This window comes from Grampus griseus, assembly GCF_964374135.1.
Source record: "Grampus griseus genome assembly, chromosome: 20".
Taxonomy (NCBI): domain Eukaryota; kingdom Metazoa; phylum Chordata; class Mammalia; order Artiodactyla; family Delphinidae; genus Grampus; species Grampus griseus.
This window is the reverse complement of record NC_139014.1, coordinates 9724011-9745298: the sequence shown is the minus strand read 5'-3', so window position 1 is coordinate 9745298 and position 21288 is coordinate 9724011. Positions and strand designations below refer to the sequence as shown.

Sequence of the window (21288 nt, the reverse complement as noted above, 5' to 3'; positions counted from 1 at the left end):
GGTAGAGCCATGCCAGGATGCACGGGTCTGCTGGGTTGTACTGAGCTTGGCTGCCAGGGGCCATCTGCCGCCAGGAGCCTGCGGGTTCCGGCGGGCAGGCTGCTCACCAACGCAGAGGCCACGGCCGAGGGTTTGGCTGTCCCTCTGAGGAGCTGACCCTTGCTGCCCAGTTCGAACCCCCTCGCCGTTGTGGCTCAGAAAGACCAGCTGAGCCGTCGGGCAAGGCCACAGGAATGTCCACGGGATGTGGACGTCAGTCCAGCTGTCCCCCAAGAAGGTTCCTACGTGGCCTAAAATATTAAGCCAGACATGGTTTTCCGGTCCCCACACCCCCCACCCCCTTCCCCTGTCACCCTTGGCATCTACTTTAGATCTTCTCTTACAGGAAGTCTCCGGCAGCCTCGAGGGGAGACAGCCCTCCTGCCTGGAGCCAGCGAGGCTGGCAGAAAGGCAAAAATAATAATGCCTCCCTTTCTTTTCCATGGTTTACTTTGCTCCTTTCACAACCTTTAGAATTGGCTTAATTATTCCCAGCAATGGGAGCAAGGGTGGCTTACTCTGGGACACCCTGGCGCGTCGTGGCACGCGTGCAGGGGTCACTCAAGGACGTGCACACAGAGGGGAGCTCTCGTGGGCACCCGCCTGGTGATTTCATGTGCGGACACGGCAGGGCCTGGGACCACACAGCCGATGTTGCTTCCCACTCCCGCGAGGGGCGTCATGTCGAATGCCAAAGCTGGGGACGTGTGGGCCGGGGAAACCCGGGTGGGGTAGGGGGTCTGGCGGAGCAGGGCGGGGCACGGGGACAACGGGAGGTTAGCCTGTGGCGATGGAGGTTAGCCCTAGCGGGCGGCTAGGGCTCGGTGGCGGGCTTGACCAGGTAGCCACTGAAGGTGATGTAGGTGTCAAACTCATCGCTGAAGATGGCGTTCTCGCGCTCGCCCTTGAAGAGGCGCACCCACACCTCGTCTTGGTCCTGAAGCTCCAGCATCAGGCTCTGGCTCTGCATGATGCTGCGGTCGCTCACCTGGGCGTACAGGATCACCACCTCCTCCCCGTTCTTCATGATGTGCAGGTATGTCTCCTTCTGGTTCCAGGTGTGCACATTGAGGCTGAAGAAGTAGATGCCAGGCACATAGCAGTAGAATTTTCCCGTGAACATGTTGAAGTGGCCATAGAGGTTCACGAACTCCGTGTCAAAAATCACCGTCTGGTAGTAGTCGTTGCTGTGCAGGGGCTTCTTCCGGCCCACCGAAAAGGCAGCGTAGTGGTTCTTGCACCGGTCCCCAGGGGCCCCCATGGACCCTTTCTGCCCTTTGGGTCCCGCGTGGCCCCTGGCGCCCACGGAGCCTGTTTTGCCATATTTGCCTTGCACGCCCCGATCTCCTCGGTCGCCCTTCTCACCTAAATGGGACGGGAAAACACGTGGCGTCAAGCAACCTCAAGGATTATTCTATTTTCATCCGGAAGCAATCGTTTTTTTTTTTTCCTTCTTGAAAGTCCTGGCGAAGAAAAGGGAACGTATGCGTTTATCCAAAAGCAACAGGAGCAGCAGCGGGACCCACGGCTCCCTCCGAACAAATGACCTACAGACGCAGGGGCTGGGCCTGAGGATCTGGGACCCGGGCCGCTTGGCTTCCCGACTCAATCGTCCCAGGCTGTGCAAGGTTATCTGCTGCTCACAGGACCGTCAAGCTGAGGCTTGCGGTGCAAAGGCAGGGGGGGTGAGACCCCGAGCTGCCCTGAGGCTCCTTCCCCTGTGGATCCCTCCCCAACCCCTCCTCTTGGAAAGGGGCCAGAGCCTCAGGAACGGAATTTCCTTCTCCCCGCTAGATGACAGCATGCCTCTGCTCGGTGCCCTGAGGGCGCCATTCTTCTCCTGCCCACCCCTCCCTAACTCCATCTTCTGCCCTGCCCTCCAATCAGGACAGAGCAGTGCCCCCTCCCCAGGGGACGGTCCCCCCTGCTGGTCTCTGTGCCTGACCTTTCAGGATGGTGATGTTGATCTGTGGCACCGGGATGGCCTGGTACATGGGAGTACCAGGGTCACAGCAGCGAAAGCACCGGGATGCGGGGGGCTCCTCTTCCTGCCTGGAGCTGTATTTTTCATGCTTTTCTTCATCCCTAAGGGAGTAAAGACATCACCGTGAAAGCCAAGAGCTCTCAGAGCCAGGAACTCTTCTCTCTTCTGCCACCAGAGGGCCTAGGGTACCTGTCTCGCCTTCTCTCACCTGGATGTGTGAGGCTGTGTTAATTTTCCCTCCACAGAGACTGCGTTGGCTCTTGGCAAATTCTGAGGCTTTTCGTGAAGGTTCAGAAAGAGCCCCCTGCCCTCTGTTGACAGCAATGACAGTCGTGGAAACAACGATATAACAAGAACGGCAACAATTTGAGGAGCTTGGCAAGATAGAGGCTACATGGGAGAAATCTGGCACGTGACATGCCAGTGGAGTGACTGGACATCCCCTTCATGTATCTAGGATTCTAGAAGCTGCTATGTTAAGCTGACTTGTTTGCAAATGAGAGGGCTCAACCAGATCTGCTCCTGGGGGGCGGGGGGCAGCGGCAGCGACAGCTCCATGCTGCTACCTCGAGGCGTCACACTGCACCGCACCGTGCTATCTGCTCGCAGCTCTTTGGCTGTGACGCGGCCACCTTGGAGGTGGCACAGTCCGTCTTGAAGGGTCAGCTCTTTGTCTCCCTCTGCTCCCATATTCAGACCACAGACAATCCAGGAGATGGATCTATACACCCTAAACTCAGCCACCTACAAGCCCTAGACTCCCAGATGGACCCCCGCCCACCTCTCACCAGAAGTCTCCATTTAGAGATTCAACAAGCCCCACACACGAGATGTGTCCCAAACTGATGGCCCATCACTGCCGCTCATCCCTAGAATCTTCTCTTTCCAAACCCTGTTCACAGCAGCAGCAGCATCGCCAGTCGCCCAGAATGGAACGCTCAGCCTCATTGCAGATGCTTCTCTGGCCTCACCAATCCATTCTGAGGATCATGGAGTCCTGAGGAGTCAGCCCACCCCACCATCAAAGTACCTCCAGGAGCTGGGCCCTCGGCTCTCCTCACCTCTAGGGGCCACTGCTGTTCGGAATGCCCTCCTGGAATTCATCTCTCCCTTGCCAATTCATCCGCTGTTCTGCCTCCCTCCAGCATGCTTTCCAGGGTACCATGAAATTTAAACCCCTCCATGACTCCCCTATAGATGAAGTTCCAAAGAGACCCTTTCCCACCAGGTCCATCTGCCCTCCCATCCTCCACCCGCCGGCATCCAACCACCCTACCCAAACGGCCTACCAGCCCTTACACTGCCACACACTGGAATGGCCACACTTCGCAGTGCCATCCTGGCTGCCAGGCGGCTTTCCCCTCCTGTGCCTGGGATGCCCCTCAGGTGTCCTCAAGACCCAGTCACTCCTCCTCCTAGCCTTCCCCAACCCCTGCCCCCGCCCCGCGCATCCACACCGTGGACACACTGAACTGGATCGTGTGTGTCTGTCCCCCATAGCCTTGGAGTTCCTGGAGGCCAGTGACTGTGTCATTCACATGTGTGTCCCCAGTGCCTAGAGGATGGCCAGACCAATAACGGCCCTCAATCAATGTTTGTTGAATGAAAAGAAGGAGGAAGAAGAGGAGAAGGAGAAGAAAAGACAAAGAAGAAGAATGATGTTACTTTGCCCCAAATCCTATGCAATTCCATTGTACTCCAAGACAGCCCGAAGCCTCAGGTATCATGTCAGCCCAAAGCTCAAAGTGATAAAGAAACTCAAAGTCAGCATCAGGTGTTAGGACCTCACGTTTGATGAATGACATTTTCATGAGTAATCCCAAGCATTTTATGCATCCCTACAAAATATCCCGAATAGCCTGGAGTCTATATATCATCGAAGGTCATATATATGAAGACAGTGCCATTCGGAAGAAATTCATAACTTTTCAAGGAAAGCCACCACTTCTTGTGCCAGTCTTCAGCCACCATCCCCCATCTTGCAATGTGATCAGACATCAGGGTGGTGGAGATCAGCTCTCAGCCCAGCATCGTCCCTGTCTCCTACTTCCAGGTGGTACTTAGAACCCTAGAAGATATTCTCAAAGGACAGGCAAGGACGCAAAGAAACCGAGAGCTGGGGGTTGGGGTTGTGGTGTGTTCTTCTTTTAAGGATGCGGCTGCAGCACCTCACACAGACCCACATTCCTCTGGGGTTGGAATGAGGCTGGGTTACTGTCCGCAGTTTCAGATAACAGGCCCGGGTCACTGACAGGAGAAATGGCGCCTCTGTCCCCCAGCACCGGCTCCTCAGCCTTGGCCTCTGCTCCTTCCCCTCTAGCTGCCAAAGAGCCCCCTAGGGCACCTGACCCCCAGGCTCATCCCCGCTGCTGAGCCAGCGCTCCTGCATCCACACCGCACAGCCTCACCTCTCAGCGTGGTCCAGCGGTGGCTCCCTGGTCCCCTGCTGCTGCTGCTGTTCGAGCTGCCCACGGGTCACGCGGCCCAGCACCGGGCCACAGGCAAAGGCCAGCAGCAGGCAGCACGCCAGCGCGAGTCCCAGCCCACGGGGGCCCATCTTCCCGCTGAGCCCTGCTGGGGAGACACACGGGGAGGACACGGGTTGGAAGGGCCCTGCAGGGAAACAAGCCTGCAGTGCTTGCCCGACCCACCAAGCTGACCCACTAAGTGCTTCAGCTGCCACTCTTCCTGGGACGGCGATCACACACTCACACTCACACACACAGTCACACAAGCTCAACATACATACTCACAAACCCCAGTGCACATCCATGCACATATACAAGTGCCCTCACACACGCACATACACACTCAATACACATTCATACACAAACACACTCTGTACACACTCAAGACACTCGGTACACTTACACACACTCAGACCCACACTCTCTTGTGTTTACACTCGCACACTCAACACACTCACGTGTACTCCGGTGCACTCACGTGCATATACATACGCTCACATGCACACATGCATGCCCACACCTGGCATTCACACTCTCAGCACACTCACAGACTTATACGCACAGACTCGCACACCCTCACGCACATGCCCTGGGGCCGGGCTGGCGTTGGAGCACCAGGCCACCTGCTGCCGCTGAGCATGGCTCTGCCTGGCCCCCCACGCCTCCCAGGAAGGAGACCCCTCAACCCTGAGCTCTGCAGATGGTCGTGTCTCGGCCCTGTTAGGACAATGAGCAAAATCCCGAAAGAATCTGGGGGGTCCGCTGTCCAGGGACTTTGCCCCAGCCTGCACTGTGGGGCCCGGTGGGCAGGCAGGCGCTGACATGTCGCTCTCTGGCCACCAGGGGGCGCAAGAGCGTGTCCTCGAGCATCTGGTGTTGGGGGGGGTGGCGCCCCGCCGCACAGGGCATTTATTGTCATCGAAGCCAGCCCCATGTCTCTCCAAAAAGCTCTGGACCGGACCCTCTTTGCACAGGATTGAGATAGTCCTTCCAGAAAGAGCTGTCCACTGGGGGTTCCCAGTGAGCCCACTAGGGGGCAGTGCTTGGGCTTAAAACAGACAAATCCCACTGGTTTCTCACCGTCAGAGGCATCACCCCGGCTAACCCCAGCTGTGGGATTTACACGCGTGCCTCAGCCGTTTCTGGTGTGTGGAGTCAGAAGTCACACGTGCCTCGACTGTTTCTGGTGGCTGGGAAACCTCCCCATCACGGAGGGGGTGACGGTGGTCAATCCCAGCCCATTTTGTTCACCGAATCATACAATTTAACACCAAAAGGGCTGACAAGGACACCTAATTGGACCCTCTGGCCTGCACAGTGAAAGAACTGAGGCCGGGGGAGTAAGCACGCCTCCACCCTGCCCCTGCAGCTGGGCTGGGGCCGGGAACCAGGCATCGTGGGGAGGGGCAAAGCATCAAAGCAAGGGAACAGCCTCAGAAGGTCCTGTCTGATTTGTCTTTAACTCCTCTTTCATGTCTAAGGAAAATTAAAATACCGAGACGGATTTCTGTTTTTGTCGGTAATCGTCTACCCAGATGAATGCTCCTTTCACGCATCTCGGGCCACCATGGACCTCCTTCAACTCCATGGCTCAGAGGCCTCGCGGCCGGTGAGGGCACGACCCTCTCCGCGGGGCCGACTCTTTGGCTTTGTTCTTTATTCTGCGTGTTAGCAGGCTCGCTGTTTTAGCTCGGAAGGCAGAATTCTCTGGCCGCCCTCGCTGCTGGAACCCCGTGCCAAGTCAGGAGAACCTGGGGGAGGCCGAAGACCGGGAACCAGAGCTGAGGCTCTCCCGATGGCTCCTCAGAGATGTGCTATGAGACTCTGAGCCAGGAAGCCTGGCCTCCCCAGGAATCCCCCCACCCCCTGAAGCCACACTTCTGCCCGCTCTTCAATTCTCTGCACAACCCCCACCCCCTGCAGTGGATTAGCTGGGCCCCCCACATCCACGTTCTCTACCTGCCAAGGGTCAGGACCCAGAGACCTTCCAAATGACAGAGAGACTGCTTGGACCAGCCCCCCTCCTCAAAATGTCCACTACCTTCCCTCCACTTGGCAAAGAAAATTTGTACATATAAATGTAATTTATAAAATACATATTAAAAGAATCTCTCCCTCTCTCTCCTCGCCCCCTCTACCCATCCATCATTTCTCCAGGCTCCTTGCCAGGGTGGGCACCACCCTCCCCAGTCTGCTCCCACACTTCGCCTGCATTGCCCAGCACCCCTCGTCCCATGTTCAAGCTCCCTGCTTCATGTACTGCAACGTGCATACACGTCACCTGGGAAATCTTGTGAAAATGCAGATTCTGATTGGGCAGATCTGGGACAGACATTTTCCAAAAGCCCCCAGGTGCTGCCAAGGCACCACAGTTTGAGCACCAGGTTCCAGCCACACCCCCAAACTCCTGGCACCTGCCCACCTGCCCACATCCTTCTCCCCTGGCCAGGAGCACCCTTTGTCCTCTTTTCTTCTGCTAATAACCAGGCTAACAGGACTGACAACTGCCCCAGGCCCGGTGCTGGGCATCCCTGCATCATTTTCACTCATCCTTACAACCCTAAAGAGAACACTTCCTCATTAATAGTTTTTACCCCATCACAGGTCTCGTATGGACCTGCGGTGAATCTTTTAAGGAGACGATATTCATTCATTATTATACTGAATTCACTAATGAAGAAACCGTGATGAGAAGTCGATTAGCCTAAGGCTGCCCACTTTTTTGTGTGTGTGTTTTTTTTTTTTTGCGGTACGTGGGCCTCTCACTGTTGTGGCCTCTCCCGTTGCGGAGCACAGGCTCCGGACGCGCAGGCTCAGCGGCCATGGCTCACGGGCCCAGCCGCTCCGCAGCATGTGGGATCTTCCCGGACCAGGGCACGAACCCTTGTTCCCTGCATCGGCAGGTGGACTCTCAACCACTGCGCCACCAGGGAAGCCTAGGCTGCCCACTTTTTAAGCCATGGGGGCTGGATTTGAATTCAACAGGCTGCCCTCAGATCACATCAAAATCCCACCCAAGGGACCTCCCTGGTGGCACAGTGGTTAAGAATCCGCCTGCCAGTGCAGGGGACACGGGTTCAATCCCTGGTCCGGGAAGATCCCACATGCCACGGAGCAACTAAGCCCATGCACCACAACTACTGAAGCCCGCCCACTCTAGGGGGTGTGCTCCACAACAAAAGAAGCCACCGCAACAAAGAGTAGCCCCTGCTCTCCGCGACTAGAGAAAGCTGGCGCGCAGCAACAAAGACCCAACGCAGCCAAAAAAAAAAAAAAAAATCCTACCCAAGACCCAACTCAGGTGCTTCATAGTCCTTCTGAAGGTCTCCCAGACCCTCAACTGGAACAAACTCTCCCTACTCTTTTTTGCTTGCGTGTCTCATATTGTCTCATTCTGCAGAGAGTTTTTCTTGGCCTAGAAGATTCTGCACAGCAGACCTGTGACCTCCTCTGGGCTTGGGATACGGTCTTGTTCAACTTGGACCCACCAAGCATCCTGCAGCACCCTGAACTCAACAAATATTAGTCAGATTGAATTCTCCAAATTTGTTTATTGCCCTATTTCTGTATTTCCCCTGTTTCTCCTTGGCGCCTTGATAATTACTCTCTTTTTCCTTTTCAATGCCAAGCTTGCATCACTTGAAAGGAAAAGAGGTTTTCCTTTCTTCAAACATTTTTTTTTTTCCTGAATCCAAAGTAATATATATTCATTTGGGAAAGGCTGGAAAATAACAGGAAAAGAAAGTACAGAGCTGTCTTGGACTCTTGTCCCCAGGGCTCCTCAGCCTCGGCACCATTGACATTTGGGCTGGATCAGCCTTTGTCGTGGGAGGCTGTCCTGTGCATTGTAGGATGTTCAGCAGCAGCTCTGGACTCCACCCACTAGATTCCATCAGCACAGCCCCACCCCCAGTTGCGACAATCAAAAACATCTCCAGACTTTGCCACCTATCCCCTGAGAGGCAGAAATCCTCCCAGTTGAGAATCAGTCCTCTACCCTCAATGGAAGTACACTTTTGCACGTTGGTACATTTCTTTCTAAGTCTGGAAAAGGGATTTTCTGTACCTAGATAGAAGAGATGGAGACCAGGATGCAGCCGGCGCAGGGATGATGCTATCAGTGGCGGGGGGGGGGGGGGGGGGGTGGCCCGCGATGACCCAGCAAAGAGTCGGAGGCGCCAGGAGCACTGAGTGAGGGCAGCAGAGGTCGGTGGTTCTCCTCAAGGACCTCCTCTTTGGGGTCAAAGCAAACCCAGACTGAAAGCTTTCCCTCTTCAAAACCGTCTTCAGAACGCTTTTACTAAGTCCCACAGCAAAGTCAACATCATGACATTATGATCATTTTACTCACTTTTGGGCAAAAACAGTATTGCCCAGGGCTTCCCTGGTGGCACAGTGGTTGAGAGTCCGCCTGCCGATGCAGGGGACACGGGTTCGTGCTCCGGTCCGGGAGGATCCCACATGCCGCGGAGCGGCTGCGCCCGTGAGCCATGGCTGCTGAGCCTGCACGTCCGGAGCCTGTGCTCCGCAACAGGAGAGGCCACAACAGTGAGAGGCCCGCGTACCGCAAAAAAAAAAAAAAAAAAGAAAAGAAAAACCAGTATTGCCAACATCTAACCAAACTTAGCTCCGGCCCTCTTTAGCAATTTCCAGTGAAACAGAGTGCCCTACAAGGGGGAAGGTGTGCCCCCAGAAAGATGACTCAAAGAACGTGCTGTCAGGTCCGGGGAGCAGCCCCCAGGACTCTTTGGCCAGTGGTGTGTAACCCTTGTGAATCTGGACCCGAGTGGTCCAGTCTCCTGGCTGCCTTGCGGTCAAGACATCTGAAGTTAATTCCAACATGACTCAGAACTGGACTTGCCTACCCCAAACCCTGTGAAGACATTCGTGTTCCAAATTCCATAACAATTCCATGAACATCTTTATCTCCCACCCACGCCCTTCAGGACCTGCAGCTCCTCCACTCCCGTCTTCTCAACCCTCCCCATCTCCCTGCATCTTAACCTCCCCCAGCAAGGAAGAACCCCCCTCTACAGTAGGTGGGAGGCGAAAGGGAGGAATTGGGTCAATGACAGGGTCCGGAGGAAGGCAGGAAGTCTGAGAACGCTTCCTGGTTAATGATTTTTATCCTCCCAGCCCTCGAATGGATCTGTGGTGAATCCTTTAAGGAGACGATATTCATACACAAGTGCAAGTTTCCTTATATCCGTTTAAAATCGGTCCTGTCGTTTTGGGGGGCCCGCCCACCTCCGTGGTGTCATGCCTGTGTTCCGACAGTGAACTCCTAGCCCTCAAGCTCCATAAGTTTGCCTTTTGTCTTGTTGCCAACCCCGCCCAGTGCCCTTTGACAAAAGCATTTTATAAACCTTCCTTAATCTTCATCGGGTAACCAGCTGTTCTGAGAGGCGAGAAGTCTAGGATCTCCCTGGATTAGAAGGAGTTTAGAAGACAAGTTGAAATGCCCATGTAGCTCTGGAATTCCCTCTCAGGAGAAAATTGAACACAGGCACGGTTTACTGGATGCCCGTGATTTGCACAGCATCGGGTAAGAGCTTGGGAGACAGTGATTCCATCGCAGATTAAATATACTCCCTGACCTCAAGATTACCATCCATGGGGACTTCCCTGGTGGTCCAGTGGTTAAGGATCCACTTTCCAATGCAGGGGACGCTGGTTCGATCCCTGGTCGGGGAACTAAGATCCCACATGCCACAGGACGACTAAGTCCACGGTACAACTAAGCCCACGCACCGCGACTAGAGAGAAGCCCATGTGCCGCAACGAAGATCTCGAGTGCCCAAACTAAGATCTGACGCAGCCAAATAGATAAAAATAAATATTAAAAACAAAAAAAAATTACTGTCCAGTGAAGGAGACAGATCTATGTACACAATCACAGCTCAAGGCAGAGCAGCAGATGTTGACTCAAAATGTGACATTCTAGGCCTGTGCCGTCCACTGCAGTGGCCGCTAGCCACCTGTGGCTATTTCATTTGAAACCAATTAAAATTAAAGAACATTCTAGGGACTTCCCTGGTGGTCCAGTGGTTAAGACTCCGCACTTGCACTGCAGGGGGCACGGATTAGATTCCTGGTCGGGGAAGTGAGATCCCGCATGCTGCACAGCATGGCCAAAAAAATAAATTAATTAAATTAAAGACCATTCTAAATTCCATTCCTCAGTCACGATAGCCACATTCCAGGGGCTCAATGGCTACAGGGAGGTGGGAGCTACCTTCCTGGACTGCACAGAACATTTCAATCGCTGCAGAAAGCTCTGTTGGGCAGCTCTGCTCTATTAAGATGAAGTTGGGGGGTGGGGGAGTAGGAACTATGAACAAACAGCGGGCCAGAAATCTGGGAGTCATTTAGACGCCTTCCTCTCTCATATCTGCCACATCGAGTCAGTCATCAAGCCTCTTTAATACCTCCTGAAGGTCTCCGCTCCTCTGTACCATTTGATGCTTTCCAGGAGCTCTGGCTGTGTCCCAGACTTCAATTCACCCAAAACAAATATCTTTGTCTGGCTTGTCTAGGGCCTGGACACCACCCCCAAATTTTACATGCTTCTCCCGAGGAAGCTTGGCCTAAGATAGGACTGTCTCCCACACCTAAGGTCTTCTAGGTCGAGAAGGCGACGCGAATCAGTATCCAATCAGTCTCTGTTTCAACACAGCGTCAACTGTCCCTCAGCCACCAGCAATCCTTCCGCACATCTGCTCCTGCCACCCTCCCCTCCCCAGTATCTTCTCTACCAGAAAGGAAGCCCTGGGGCTGCCCCTCACTGCTTCGACATCTGGCGGAAATTCTCCCGTTGAGACACTCAGAGCTCTCCAGTTGCTGCAGAAGGTTCCCTGGACTCAGATCCTGGGGTGCCTAGAAAAGAGAAAGCCCCATGTTGGGGTGTCCCTCTGGCCCTTATGACCATCCGGACTGTCTAACACATGACGTCTGCTTTCCTTCCCTGGAAGCCATTCATCACACTCATTTTCCACTTACCAGACTCCTCTGGTGATGGGCACTCTGGTAGAGTGGCTCCCACTTGATAAATGACATTTGTTCGCCAATCCCAGGAAGCCATTTCATACCTAATTTTCCCTTCTGTAATGGGGCAGCCCCAGCCGGTCTCGGGCCCTCTCCCGCTTCCTCCCAACCTTGCAGAGGAAGCAGCAGTGGGGGCTGTGCATCCTTTATTAGAGGAGCTCTGGTCAACTGGAGGTGCGCTGTGCCTTTCCCAAAAGGTGAGGGCATCCTGGCGCCCAGCTCACTTGCTGAATCTCCCTCTTCCCCTTTTTCCAAGAAGCTGTCCTCTGGCGTAAGGAAGAGGGTTTATTTTTTTTTAAGGTTTGGGGTTTTTTTGGTTACCTCCAAAGCCCAAGGCCAGCGATAGAGATGGGGTCTCCCAGGGCTACTTGCTAATTAACAAACGAGGGCTTCCTTTGTGCTGACTTGGGATAAAACAGTGAAGGAAAGAGGGGCCAGGCATCCTCCCATCCTGAGACATCTCCATCCTCTCCTGAGGCAATTCACTGCACCTAGACCAGGAGAGGCTTACCTGGACCTGAGAGAAGACACTGCCTAAGTTTCTGCCCAGGCCCTGCATACAAGGAGACCACGTGGGCTGCAGGCGGCGGGCCTTCGGGGGCACCTGGCCAGCCCAGCCTCCCCAGTGCAAACAAAGATTTCCTTGACTAGAGCCCTGTCCTTAGATCACCTCCCAGCTGTGAGGCCTCGGGCGGCAGGCTTGGCCCCCGCTTTGAGAACCGTGTGAGAGAGAAGAGCTACTGACAGCTCGTGCCTTGCCGTGAGCCCGCGCCGAAGGTGGCCTGGCCCACGTCCCATTGCCCCGCAGCGGTGACACCCTCGGGGGCTGACCGTTCCCAAGACAGAGGGAGGAAAAAAGCTGGGAATTCCACGGCCTGTGCGCCGACCGCACCATCCCTTTTACAAGCACCACACCGTTTTTCGTTTTCTAGGGCCTGGAAATCACTGCCGCATTTTACAGCCATCTCCGGGGAAAGCTTGGCAAAAGGTAGAACCTTGTCCCACATCTAACGGCTTCTAAGTCAAGAGTACAATTCAGCTCAGCATCCAGTCAGCCCTGCCACTGCCTGCTGCAGCCCAGACTGCTCTGGTTGAGATCGCCGATGTCCAGCTCCCGTGCAGGCTGCAGGGCGCCTGCCGGCGACGACCGCCCACCTCCCCGCCCCCTATCCGGCCCACGCTGTCTCGCTGTGTTTACCCTCCATAACCTCCCCCTTAGCGACAGGTGTTTTCCAGACCGTGTCCTCAGCCCTCAGCCCCTCTCACTCCGAACACTTTCCGCCCATCGTTTCCTGTGTGACAGCTTCAGCGGACAGCTCCTTGATCCTTGTCCCCAGCAGGCGTCCCCGGCCACCAAGCTCTAGGCCTGCGCTCTCCAGAACATTGGCCTCTGGCCTCTGGGCCAGTTAAATCCTTTACAACTAAACATAGTGAAAAATTCCATTCTCGGCCACTCGAGCACATTTTAAATGGCTACCCTCTTGGACGGCACAGCTGGGAGGACACTTCCATCATCGCCAAGTCCTACTGCACAGCGCTGGTCCAGACCCAGATGGCCAGCTGTCTCCAGATCATGTCGTCTTCGCTCTGGATGCTCAAGCCCCCAGTTAGTTCACTGTCTTCTTCCCCAGCGCCCGCCGTCCCTGTTCCTCCTCAGCGCTTCCAGCTGTTCACACAGGGCCCCCCGCCCGCATCTCCGAGCTCTGCAGACTTCGGCCTCTCTTGCACCGTAACCAGGCCCCCTGGCAGTCTCTCCTCTCCCTCCCTTCGGGCGCTGTCACTGCTTCTTTCTCAGCCCTGCGCTGGTCTCCCCATCTCTCCTCTACCTTCCAAACTGCTGGCCAGAGGCAGCTTTCAAACCTGCAGATCTGAATGCCCCCCTTGGCTCAAAAGGCTTCCATGAAAATAAAGGAAACATTTAAGCCCTGCGCTTCACCATCTGCCTCCCACCTCATTTCTGGCCCCCTTGTCCCCACCCCTGCATGTGTATCCTTCACCCCAGCCAACTGGAGCCACCGGAAGTCCTAAGTCACACCACGGTCTCGTCTTCTGTCTCTTTCTCCTGCCACCTTCCTTGTCGCTGTGTCCTTCAGAGCCCGGCCTGATGCCACCTCCTCCAGGAAGTTTCCTCCCCCAGTATCTAGCAGAGACCGGCTTCCTTGTCTGGTCCCCCCACAGATCAGGAGGTCCTCATACACAGGAGATGTGTCTCAGTTCACACGTGTCTCCAGTGCCTGGGGTCTGACTTTCAGTATTGACCGAAATCCACAGTCCCTTTCAGCCCTTCCCAAGTAGCAGAGCCATCGTCCAAAGAGGACTCAAGCCAGTGTGTTCAAATCTCTAATTCAGGTTGGGGGTGGTTTGGGGTGGGGGGAGAAGGGAGGTGGGGAGAGTGGCCCAGGGCACACTCTTGTATTTTATTTATTTATTTATTTTTGGCCACACCACGCAGTATGCAGCATCTTAGTTCCCCGACCAGGGATCGAACCCATGCTCCCTGCAGCGCAACTGAGAAGTCTTAACCACTGGACCACCAGGGAATTCCCAGGTCACACCATTAAGTGTCATCAGAACGCTGAATCCCGACGTGACCAGGTAGCCATCTTTTCCTCAAATGCTCCTCTTATCAGCACTCAGAAAGCCTCCTGCTTCAAAAAGAGTTACAAGCACTCGCTTCGGCAGCACATATACTAAAACTGGAACGATACAGAGAAGATTAGCATGGCCCCTGAGCAAGGATGACACGCAAATTCGTGAAGCGTTCCACATTTTTAGACGTAGAGAATGGACTTGAGGACATGGGGAGGGGGAAGGGTAAGCTGGGACAAAGTGAGAGAGTGGCATGGACATGTATACGCTACCAAATGTAAAACAGCTAGTGGGAAGCAGCCGCATAGCACAGGGAGATCAGTTCGGTGCTTTGTGACCACCTAGAGGGGTGGGCTAAGGAGGGTGGGAGGGAGACGCAAGAGGGAGGAGATATGGGGATGTATGTATATGTATAGCTGATTCACTTTGTTATACAGCAGAAACTAACACACCATTGTAAAGCAATTATACTCCAATAAAGATGTTAAAAAATAAATAGAGTGAGATGCAAAATAATTAATTAATTAATTTTAAAAAAAAGAGTTACCACCCATTGCCTCCATCAGCCAAACTTACAAAATACCTCAATGTCCTGCAAAAGCAGTCTAATCCAACAAATGATGGTGCAGCCACACGGTGGAAAACTAAAGACCAGGTGGTTGGTCAGGCTGGCAAACTCAAATGCCTTCAGCCATTGGCCACGGGCTGGGTGTAATGTGACAGGGAGGGGTGGAGATTGCTCGGAACCCAGAAACACACGCTTCGTTTAAAGGCATTTAAATAAATAAATAAACGATGCTGGAGGGGGAGGGGCAACTTCAGCTGGTAGCACCAAGGACTGACCTCTGTAAACAGACGAATATTTACTGGCGTGGAAAGATGTTCGTAAAATGCTGATGAGGGAAAATGCAGGTTGAAAACATACATACATAAAAACACATCCACACATGCACGTACATTAGCCCAGAGATTTGAAGGCCACCCACCTGGCTGCTAACAGCAATTACCTCTGGGTGATGAAAATACGGATGCTTGCTATTTTCTTATTTGGGGGTCTCTGGGGTTTTCCCCTATAACCGTCACATATTTTTTCACATTAAGTACACATTATTTTCCACTTAGACAAATGATAAGTAAGCCCCACCCTGGAGACTAAGAGAGCATTTTGTTTATTCGGGGGAATTTGAATCTCTGCCTAGAAAAGGAGAACGGGGAAGGGGCTTGAGGATGCTGTGGCAAGCTTGTGGCTCAGGCAGGACTGTGGGGGATATAAACTGCCCTCGTGCTGAAGTCCCACGTTCTTTTTTTTTTTTTTTGGAGAATTTTTTATGTATTTATTTTTGTCTGCATTGGGTCTTCATCGCTGCGCGCAGGCTTTCTCTCATTTCGGTGAGTGGGGGCTACTCTTCATTGTGGTGCGCGGGCTTCTCATTGCGGTGGCTTCTCTTGTTGCGGAGCACGGGCTCTAGGAGCACAGGCTTCAGGAGTTGCGGCACGCGGGCTCAGTAGTTGTGGCTCTCGGGCTCTAGAGTGCAGGCTCAGTAGTTGTGGCACACGGGCTTAGTTGCTCCGCGGCATGTGGGATCTTCCCGGACCAGGGCTCGAACCCGTGTCCCCTGTGTTGGCAGGCGGATTTTTAACCACTGTGCCACCAGGGAAGCCCAGAAGTCCCACGTTCTTTTGCAAGTGTTTGTTGAGTGTCTACTGCGCACCGAGAAGAGGGCTGGATTCTAGGGACACGGTGGAACAAGAGGAAGAAAAGGCCCTCCCCTGGGGCAGCCGAACCCTGGAGTTACCGTGGGTACTGATTACGCCGGGAAAGGCACCCAAGTGGGGCTAGAATCAGGCCAGCCAGAGAGAACACGTTTTGTAGAAGCAGGGGATTTGTCCTGCCTTTGACACACCAGTCACTGGTGTACTTGCCACTGAAGGAAGCTGCCTGCAGCCACAAAACAGGAGAAAATGGAGCCAAACCTTTGCGGCCATCATCAGGACTTCTGCTCAACAGCCAGGCGAGTTAACCGGCCCAGGAGCAGCCCCGTCATTTATCAGAGATTCCTTCTAACAAAGCTCTGGTTAAGCACCTGCTGCCGGCCGGGCTCTGGGCACGTGCTTTACGGAGGCTACTGAACTTGTGCCCTACAGTCACCTTGATTTCTCAGAGGAACAAATGGGCTCAGAGGGAGGGAGTCACTCACCCCAGGCCCTGCCGTGGCAGGGGCTGCAGCTCAGGTGAGACCCAGGTGTGTCTGACAGCAGAGGTCTTGCCACTTCGCCTCGAGGGGGCCTCCAGGAAGATGTCGGCTAGGTAGGACAGGCTGGTCCTGACGAACCACCGTCCTGAGGACACTCCCGCCTGCCGGGCGGGTGTCCACCTGCTAAGCTCACTCGGTTACGGTGGGAACAGCGGCAGCAGCCCCGGGCCCTGAGGAACTTATCCCCCAGCTGAGACCTCAGCAGATTGCTGAGGGCCTGCTCCATACCTGGCACCATGCAGGGCGCCAGGGATCCGTGATAACCGTCCTCATCAAAGCAACGTGCTAAGATCTCCCGGCGCCAGCATCGTAACATCCACCACTGGAGCGCAGTGCCTTCGGGTTTAGGCACAGGATCACCAGGAACCTCCCTCACACCTCAGGATGGACGGGGCGTGGGGGTTGTGGCCACTGAGTGTGCATTCTGAAAGCACTGCTTTTGCAGGGTAGAGAGAAAACAGTGCATGGGTGAGCTCTGCAGGGGAGGGGAGGGGGAAGCCCACATCTCACAGGGATGGCAAACGGTGCCACCCTGACCCCCATGCCCTCTGATGCTCAGAAGCAAAGGGGACTGAGGCCGAGTGCGGCTGGCAGGAGGGAACGATATAAAGAATTGACATTCTTTACAGGGGGTGCAGTGAGCGTGCCCTGTGTCTGCCCATCCCTGGGGGCTGCCAGGGGTCAGGTGTGGGAGGGGCCCCACAGGAGAGGTCCCTGCAGAGAGGGAACCAGGAGTAGAATGGAACAGAAGGGGGAAGGGCAGGCATCAGACTCCAGCCCAGCACCCCAGTTGCCTGGGCCTGCTTCTGCTTGCTCTACAGGGTCCATTCTCAGGGTCTCCTCCTTGTAGGTCAGGCCAGTTTACAGAACCACGGGTCTTGCTCTCATAGCTATACCTTAAGGGGTGAGGGATAGATGTCCTGAATGCTGGAAGACCTGAGTGCCATGGCGACCCCAAACCCCACCCAGACCCACCCGTCTCTCACCAGAACTCACTTTACACTCTTCACAAGCAGAAAGGGCCCAAGTGTTTCCAAGCGCACCCCAGTCCCCCACCCTGACCACCAGCCTCAGAACCTGCAGGGCAGAGCTGCAGGGCCCAGCCCAGCCGACGTCTGGCCTGCATCCGCCCGCAGCTCCACCAGGGCTGGCAGCCTTCTCAGGCGAGGTCCTTTTCCTTCGCTGGTCCCCAGGGCAGAGGGTGACTGGTAACCAGATGTCCCCACTTGGGGACAGCGTGCAACGGAGGCGAAAGGTTTGGGACCTCCCCCCGAGTGTGGATTCACCAGCGGCTGGCAGCAACGTCTGACCCAGCACGAGGCACCACGCACCTGGCATCGGCATGCTCCCCACCTCCCCCACTGCCCGCCCCGCCTGCCTGCCCCTTCTCCCGCCTGTCCGGTTCTCCCGCGTTCCCTTCCCATCCTGCCTCCTGCCCGCAGTCTCCTGCTCTGCTCCACGTCATCTCAAGGAAACTGCCTACAGGAGCCAGGGAGGTGGTCAGGCAGGGAGGCGGTCGGACACGGAGGCGCAGGATGGGACAGGATGCCCCAGTAGGACTGTGCCAGTGGTGCCCACAGCTGGAGAGGGTTTGACTCCAAAGGCCTCTGGGCAGGCCAGGGACACCCCGGTGGGCAGTGGGGGGCCTCCGGCTCTTCAAAGCCCATCCTGCTTTGAGCCCAATTCTGGGAAGCAAGCGTGGGCAAGGATGAGCAGCTTCCCGGCGTCGGGGCACCACTTCCACCTCCAGCTGCTCAGGCCCCTCTCAGCTGCAGCCTTGACGAGGACCCAGAGCTAAAGCTGCCCCCAATGAGCTCAAGAGCTCCCGCTCCTGCGCCCAGCATCGAGCCCCTCCCCGAGAGGCAGGAAGACAAGGGTCAGAGGTCACAGGCTGCGCTGGCAGAAGTTTCACGGCGCGGCTTGGGGAGGAGGAAAAGAGCCAGCGTGCTCGCTTCTGCATGTCTGTGGTTGAGAGCAGAACTGGTCCTGCCAGGCTGAGGATGTCTGGGCGGGGCCCCAAGAATCCTGACTCCTGGGCCCAGGGGGACCGGCTCACTGGGCTGCCCCTAGAGCACGGAAGGAAGCACCTGTTCAGGCTTTGGTGGTCCTTTTCCAAATCCTTCTCCAAGTGGGCAGATGTTCCCTCGTACTGTGTGAGGGGTCAGGGAGGTGTCTGGGGTCCTGTCCAGGGAGCTGCCTTGTCTCATTTGACTTTACGAGAAGGCAGATTTCAGCAGGTAAAAACAGGAAGAAAATAATAAACCTCTGCCCAAACGGTAGTTACACCACCAAGATGAAGTGCCCCAGGAGACCATCACCCCCACTTAAGATCGCTGGACTCTCAGGGCAGGGAGACGAGGCTGCTCCGGAAACACTCACATCTCTCTCCAGTGGATGGGCAGGCAGAGTTACCTTAAGTAGTCAGCAGAGTGTGGGGACCATAACAAAAAGGAAACTTTTTATTCTTCCTTTCCTTTGCAAGCTATCACCACCGCCTCTCCCCTAGGGCCCTGGAGCCTCAGCCACCCGAGCTCCAGGAACAGGGACTCATGCAAAGGTCCAGCCCCTGAAGACAAAAGCGCAATGGCAAGCTCTTGTCTGGTGAGGACGCCCAGCAGCACGACTGTATCTACAAAATTCTTTTCATCTTTGTTTTGATGGGTGAAGTTCAATGCCAGAATATTTGGTTTATGAGTCACGCTAATTACATGGGGGGGGGCGGGGGGGGGGTAGGGCGGGAGGCACCAGGAAGAATAACAAAAAGCATGTTCCAAAAAAATTATGCTGTGCTGGTTGCCCTGAATAGGGAGGTTACGTCCCAGGAATGAGGAGGGAGCTGCCTGCACCCTTCCTGGGGCCATGTCAGCCTTCTCGGCTCCCACCTGGGAGCCTGTCCCTCACTGATGGCTGCCCCTGCCCCAGACAGGCAGCGGTGTCCTCTGGCAGAAAGAGGGCCCATCCAAGGCCTCTGGCACCTACATTTGTCTGTCGCCCTGACCTGCTGCTCACCAGGAGCCTGTTCCTTGGCATCCCAAGAGACTCAAGATAGGAGAAGGAAAACAGAGAGAGCCAGAGGAGAGGGCTAGAGTCCCTGGGAAGCAGACCCCGGCTGTCTTTCCGGCCCCAGGGAACTTTCTCTGTGGGCTGCTGGGAAGAGGAAATTTGGAAACTTGAGGAGCTTGGGTTCCAGCACACACATATCCACGGCTGCCGCTATTTCTATTGCCACTACTGTTGTCGGGTCATCTCTAAGCCCCACCTCAGCTCTCAGGTCAAGAAGGAGAGTGGAGAAGGGGGACCAGAAAGGGCAGCTCAACCCTCTGCACCCCCCACCTCCCCTTCACCTGTATGTTTCCTGCCTCTCCCTGCAGTACGCACAGGCAAGTGCCTCGATTTGTGAACTTGCACGTGGGGCTGTCCGCCTGCTTCCCTGAACTATAAAAAGCAAAGGCCTAGCGTCTCTGAGGACCTCACATCCTCCCCCAGGGACCCAGGATGTAGCTAGTGGTTGAGAAAACTCAGTTTCTCAGGACACTCCCCATTTTCAAAGCTTGGAAAGAGGAAGCTCCAAGTGTGCCAAACTGCCTCCATTCTTAGAAACCAAGTGAGAAAGAGGAGACGGAAGCAAGTCACAGAGAGAAGTCAAGTCACCCTTCCTCCCAAGTGGCTCAGGAGGGCCCGTGAGCACCTAAAGCACGTTGGGGTCCCACGGAAGACACAGCAGCTGTCCAGGAATCGGCACGGCAGGGCCCAGTTTAACACGACGTGGGTGCCCAGGACAGGCGGGGATCACACCTGTGCCGTGGAGATGCTTGCTACTTGGTAGTGCACAGAGAGGCATGCGCAGTCCAGAGGCTCAAGGGCAGCTCAGTGACTCGGGCCCAGACCAGGGCCACATTCAGTGGTGTGGGCAGACCAGAGGGTCCCCCGAGAGGGACATTATTTTTTCCTGTCCAGGCTGGATCCCCTCCAGGAACACCAAAGCCATTAGATGCAGGGGCCAAAGCCAGCATTCCCTGTTCTGTGTAGGGTCCAAGTTGCCCACAGGCAGGGCTGGCTCTCAGACAGTCCAGGCGCTATTGGGGTGGGGTCTCCCCACCAGGTGCGGAGGTGACTTGGATATCACTCCTTTCCCTTTCACACCCAGGGAAGAGTGAAGCAAGATAAACACGCCACAAAAATCGGGGGCGGTAACAATCATTCCTGACAGCATCTGTCTGCCACAGAAGCCCCCTGCTCCCTGGTCAACAGAGGGAAACCACGGCCACGGCTCTCCACGGCACCTCGGCTCCGAAGGGAGTGTCAGGAACCGGCACCGGGCCCTTCTCCGCCAACTCCTGGTCTTTCTGCCCCTTTGCCGCAACTGGCTTCTGGCCCCTCCCACCCCGCTCCTCGCCCCGTGTAGGTGTCTGCTCCGCGACCAGGCTGAAGCCAGGAAAAGGCGCACCGGATCCCCCTCCTTCCCCCCACCCCCGCCACGGCCACGTCCCGTCCGCCAGGCCACCTACCTCCAGCCACCAGCGTCCGGGAGCGAGCGGGGCGCCCGCGTCCTCCCCGCGGCCTCTCTTAGAGCATCTCCCAGCGGCGGAGCCCCCTCCCAGCCAGGTTGGGGGAAGACCAGACTTGTCGAAGGAGAGAGCAGGCAGGAAGGAAAAAGTCCTCCGGGAAGAGGGCTCAGAAAGTTGTTGGGGTGCAGGACAGCCGGCCGCTCCCCGGCACCTGGATCTCCTCGGCTACAAGGTCTCTTTGGCCAGAAGCGGAAACGCGGTTTCTCGAAAGTAGAGGAAGGACCGAAGCAAGCGGGACAGACGCGTAAAGAGCAAACCCGGGCCAGATGTGAGCGGCCGCGGAGCCTCGAACGCTCCCAGCGCATTTTATCCAAACAGCAGCCGCCGAGGATTAACTGTGT

At 55.5% G+C, this 21288-nt stretch overlaps 1 protein-coding gene across 2 annotated transcripts; it reads right to left on the bottom strand.

Moving 5' to 3' along the window:
* Positions 1–471: 471 nt before the first annotated feature.
* C1QTNF1 (C1q and TNF related 1) lies at positions 472–21214 on the bottom strand. Of its 2 annotated transcripts, none has more exons than XM_082679854.1 (4): positions 20888–21214; positions 4432–4597; positions 1985–2124; positions 472–1404 (listed from the first exon to the last, which is right to left on the bottom strand). In XM_082679854.1, exons 2-4 carry the CDS (start codon positions 4578–4580, stop codon positions 854–856), a joined length of 840 nt encoding a protein of 279 aa, XP_082535980.1. In that variant the 5' UTR covers positions 4581–4597; positions 20888–21214; the 3' UTR covers positions 472–853. The 2 variants fall into 2 exon arrangements, with proteins under 2 accessions (XP_082535980.1, XP_082535979.1); XM_082679853.1 differs by having other exon boundaries at positions 4432–4594; positions 20888–20904.
* Between the last annotated feature and the right edge of the window lie 74 nt (positions 21215–21288).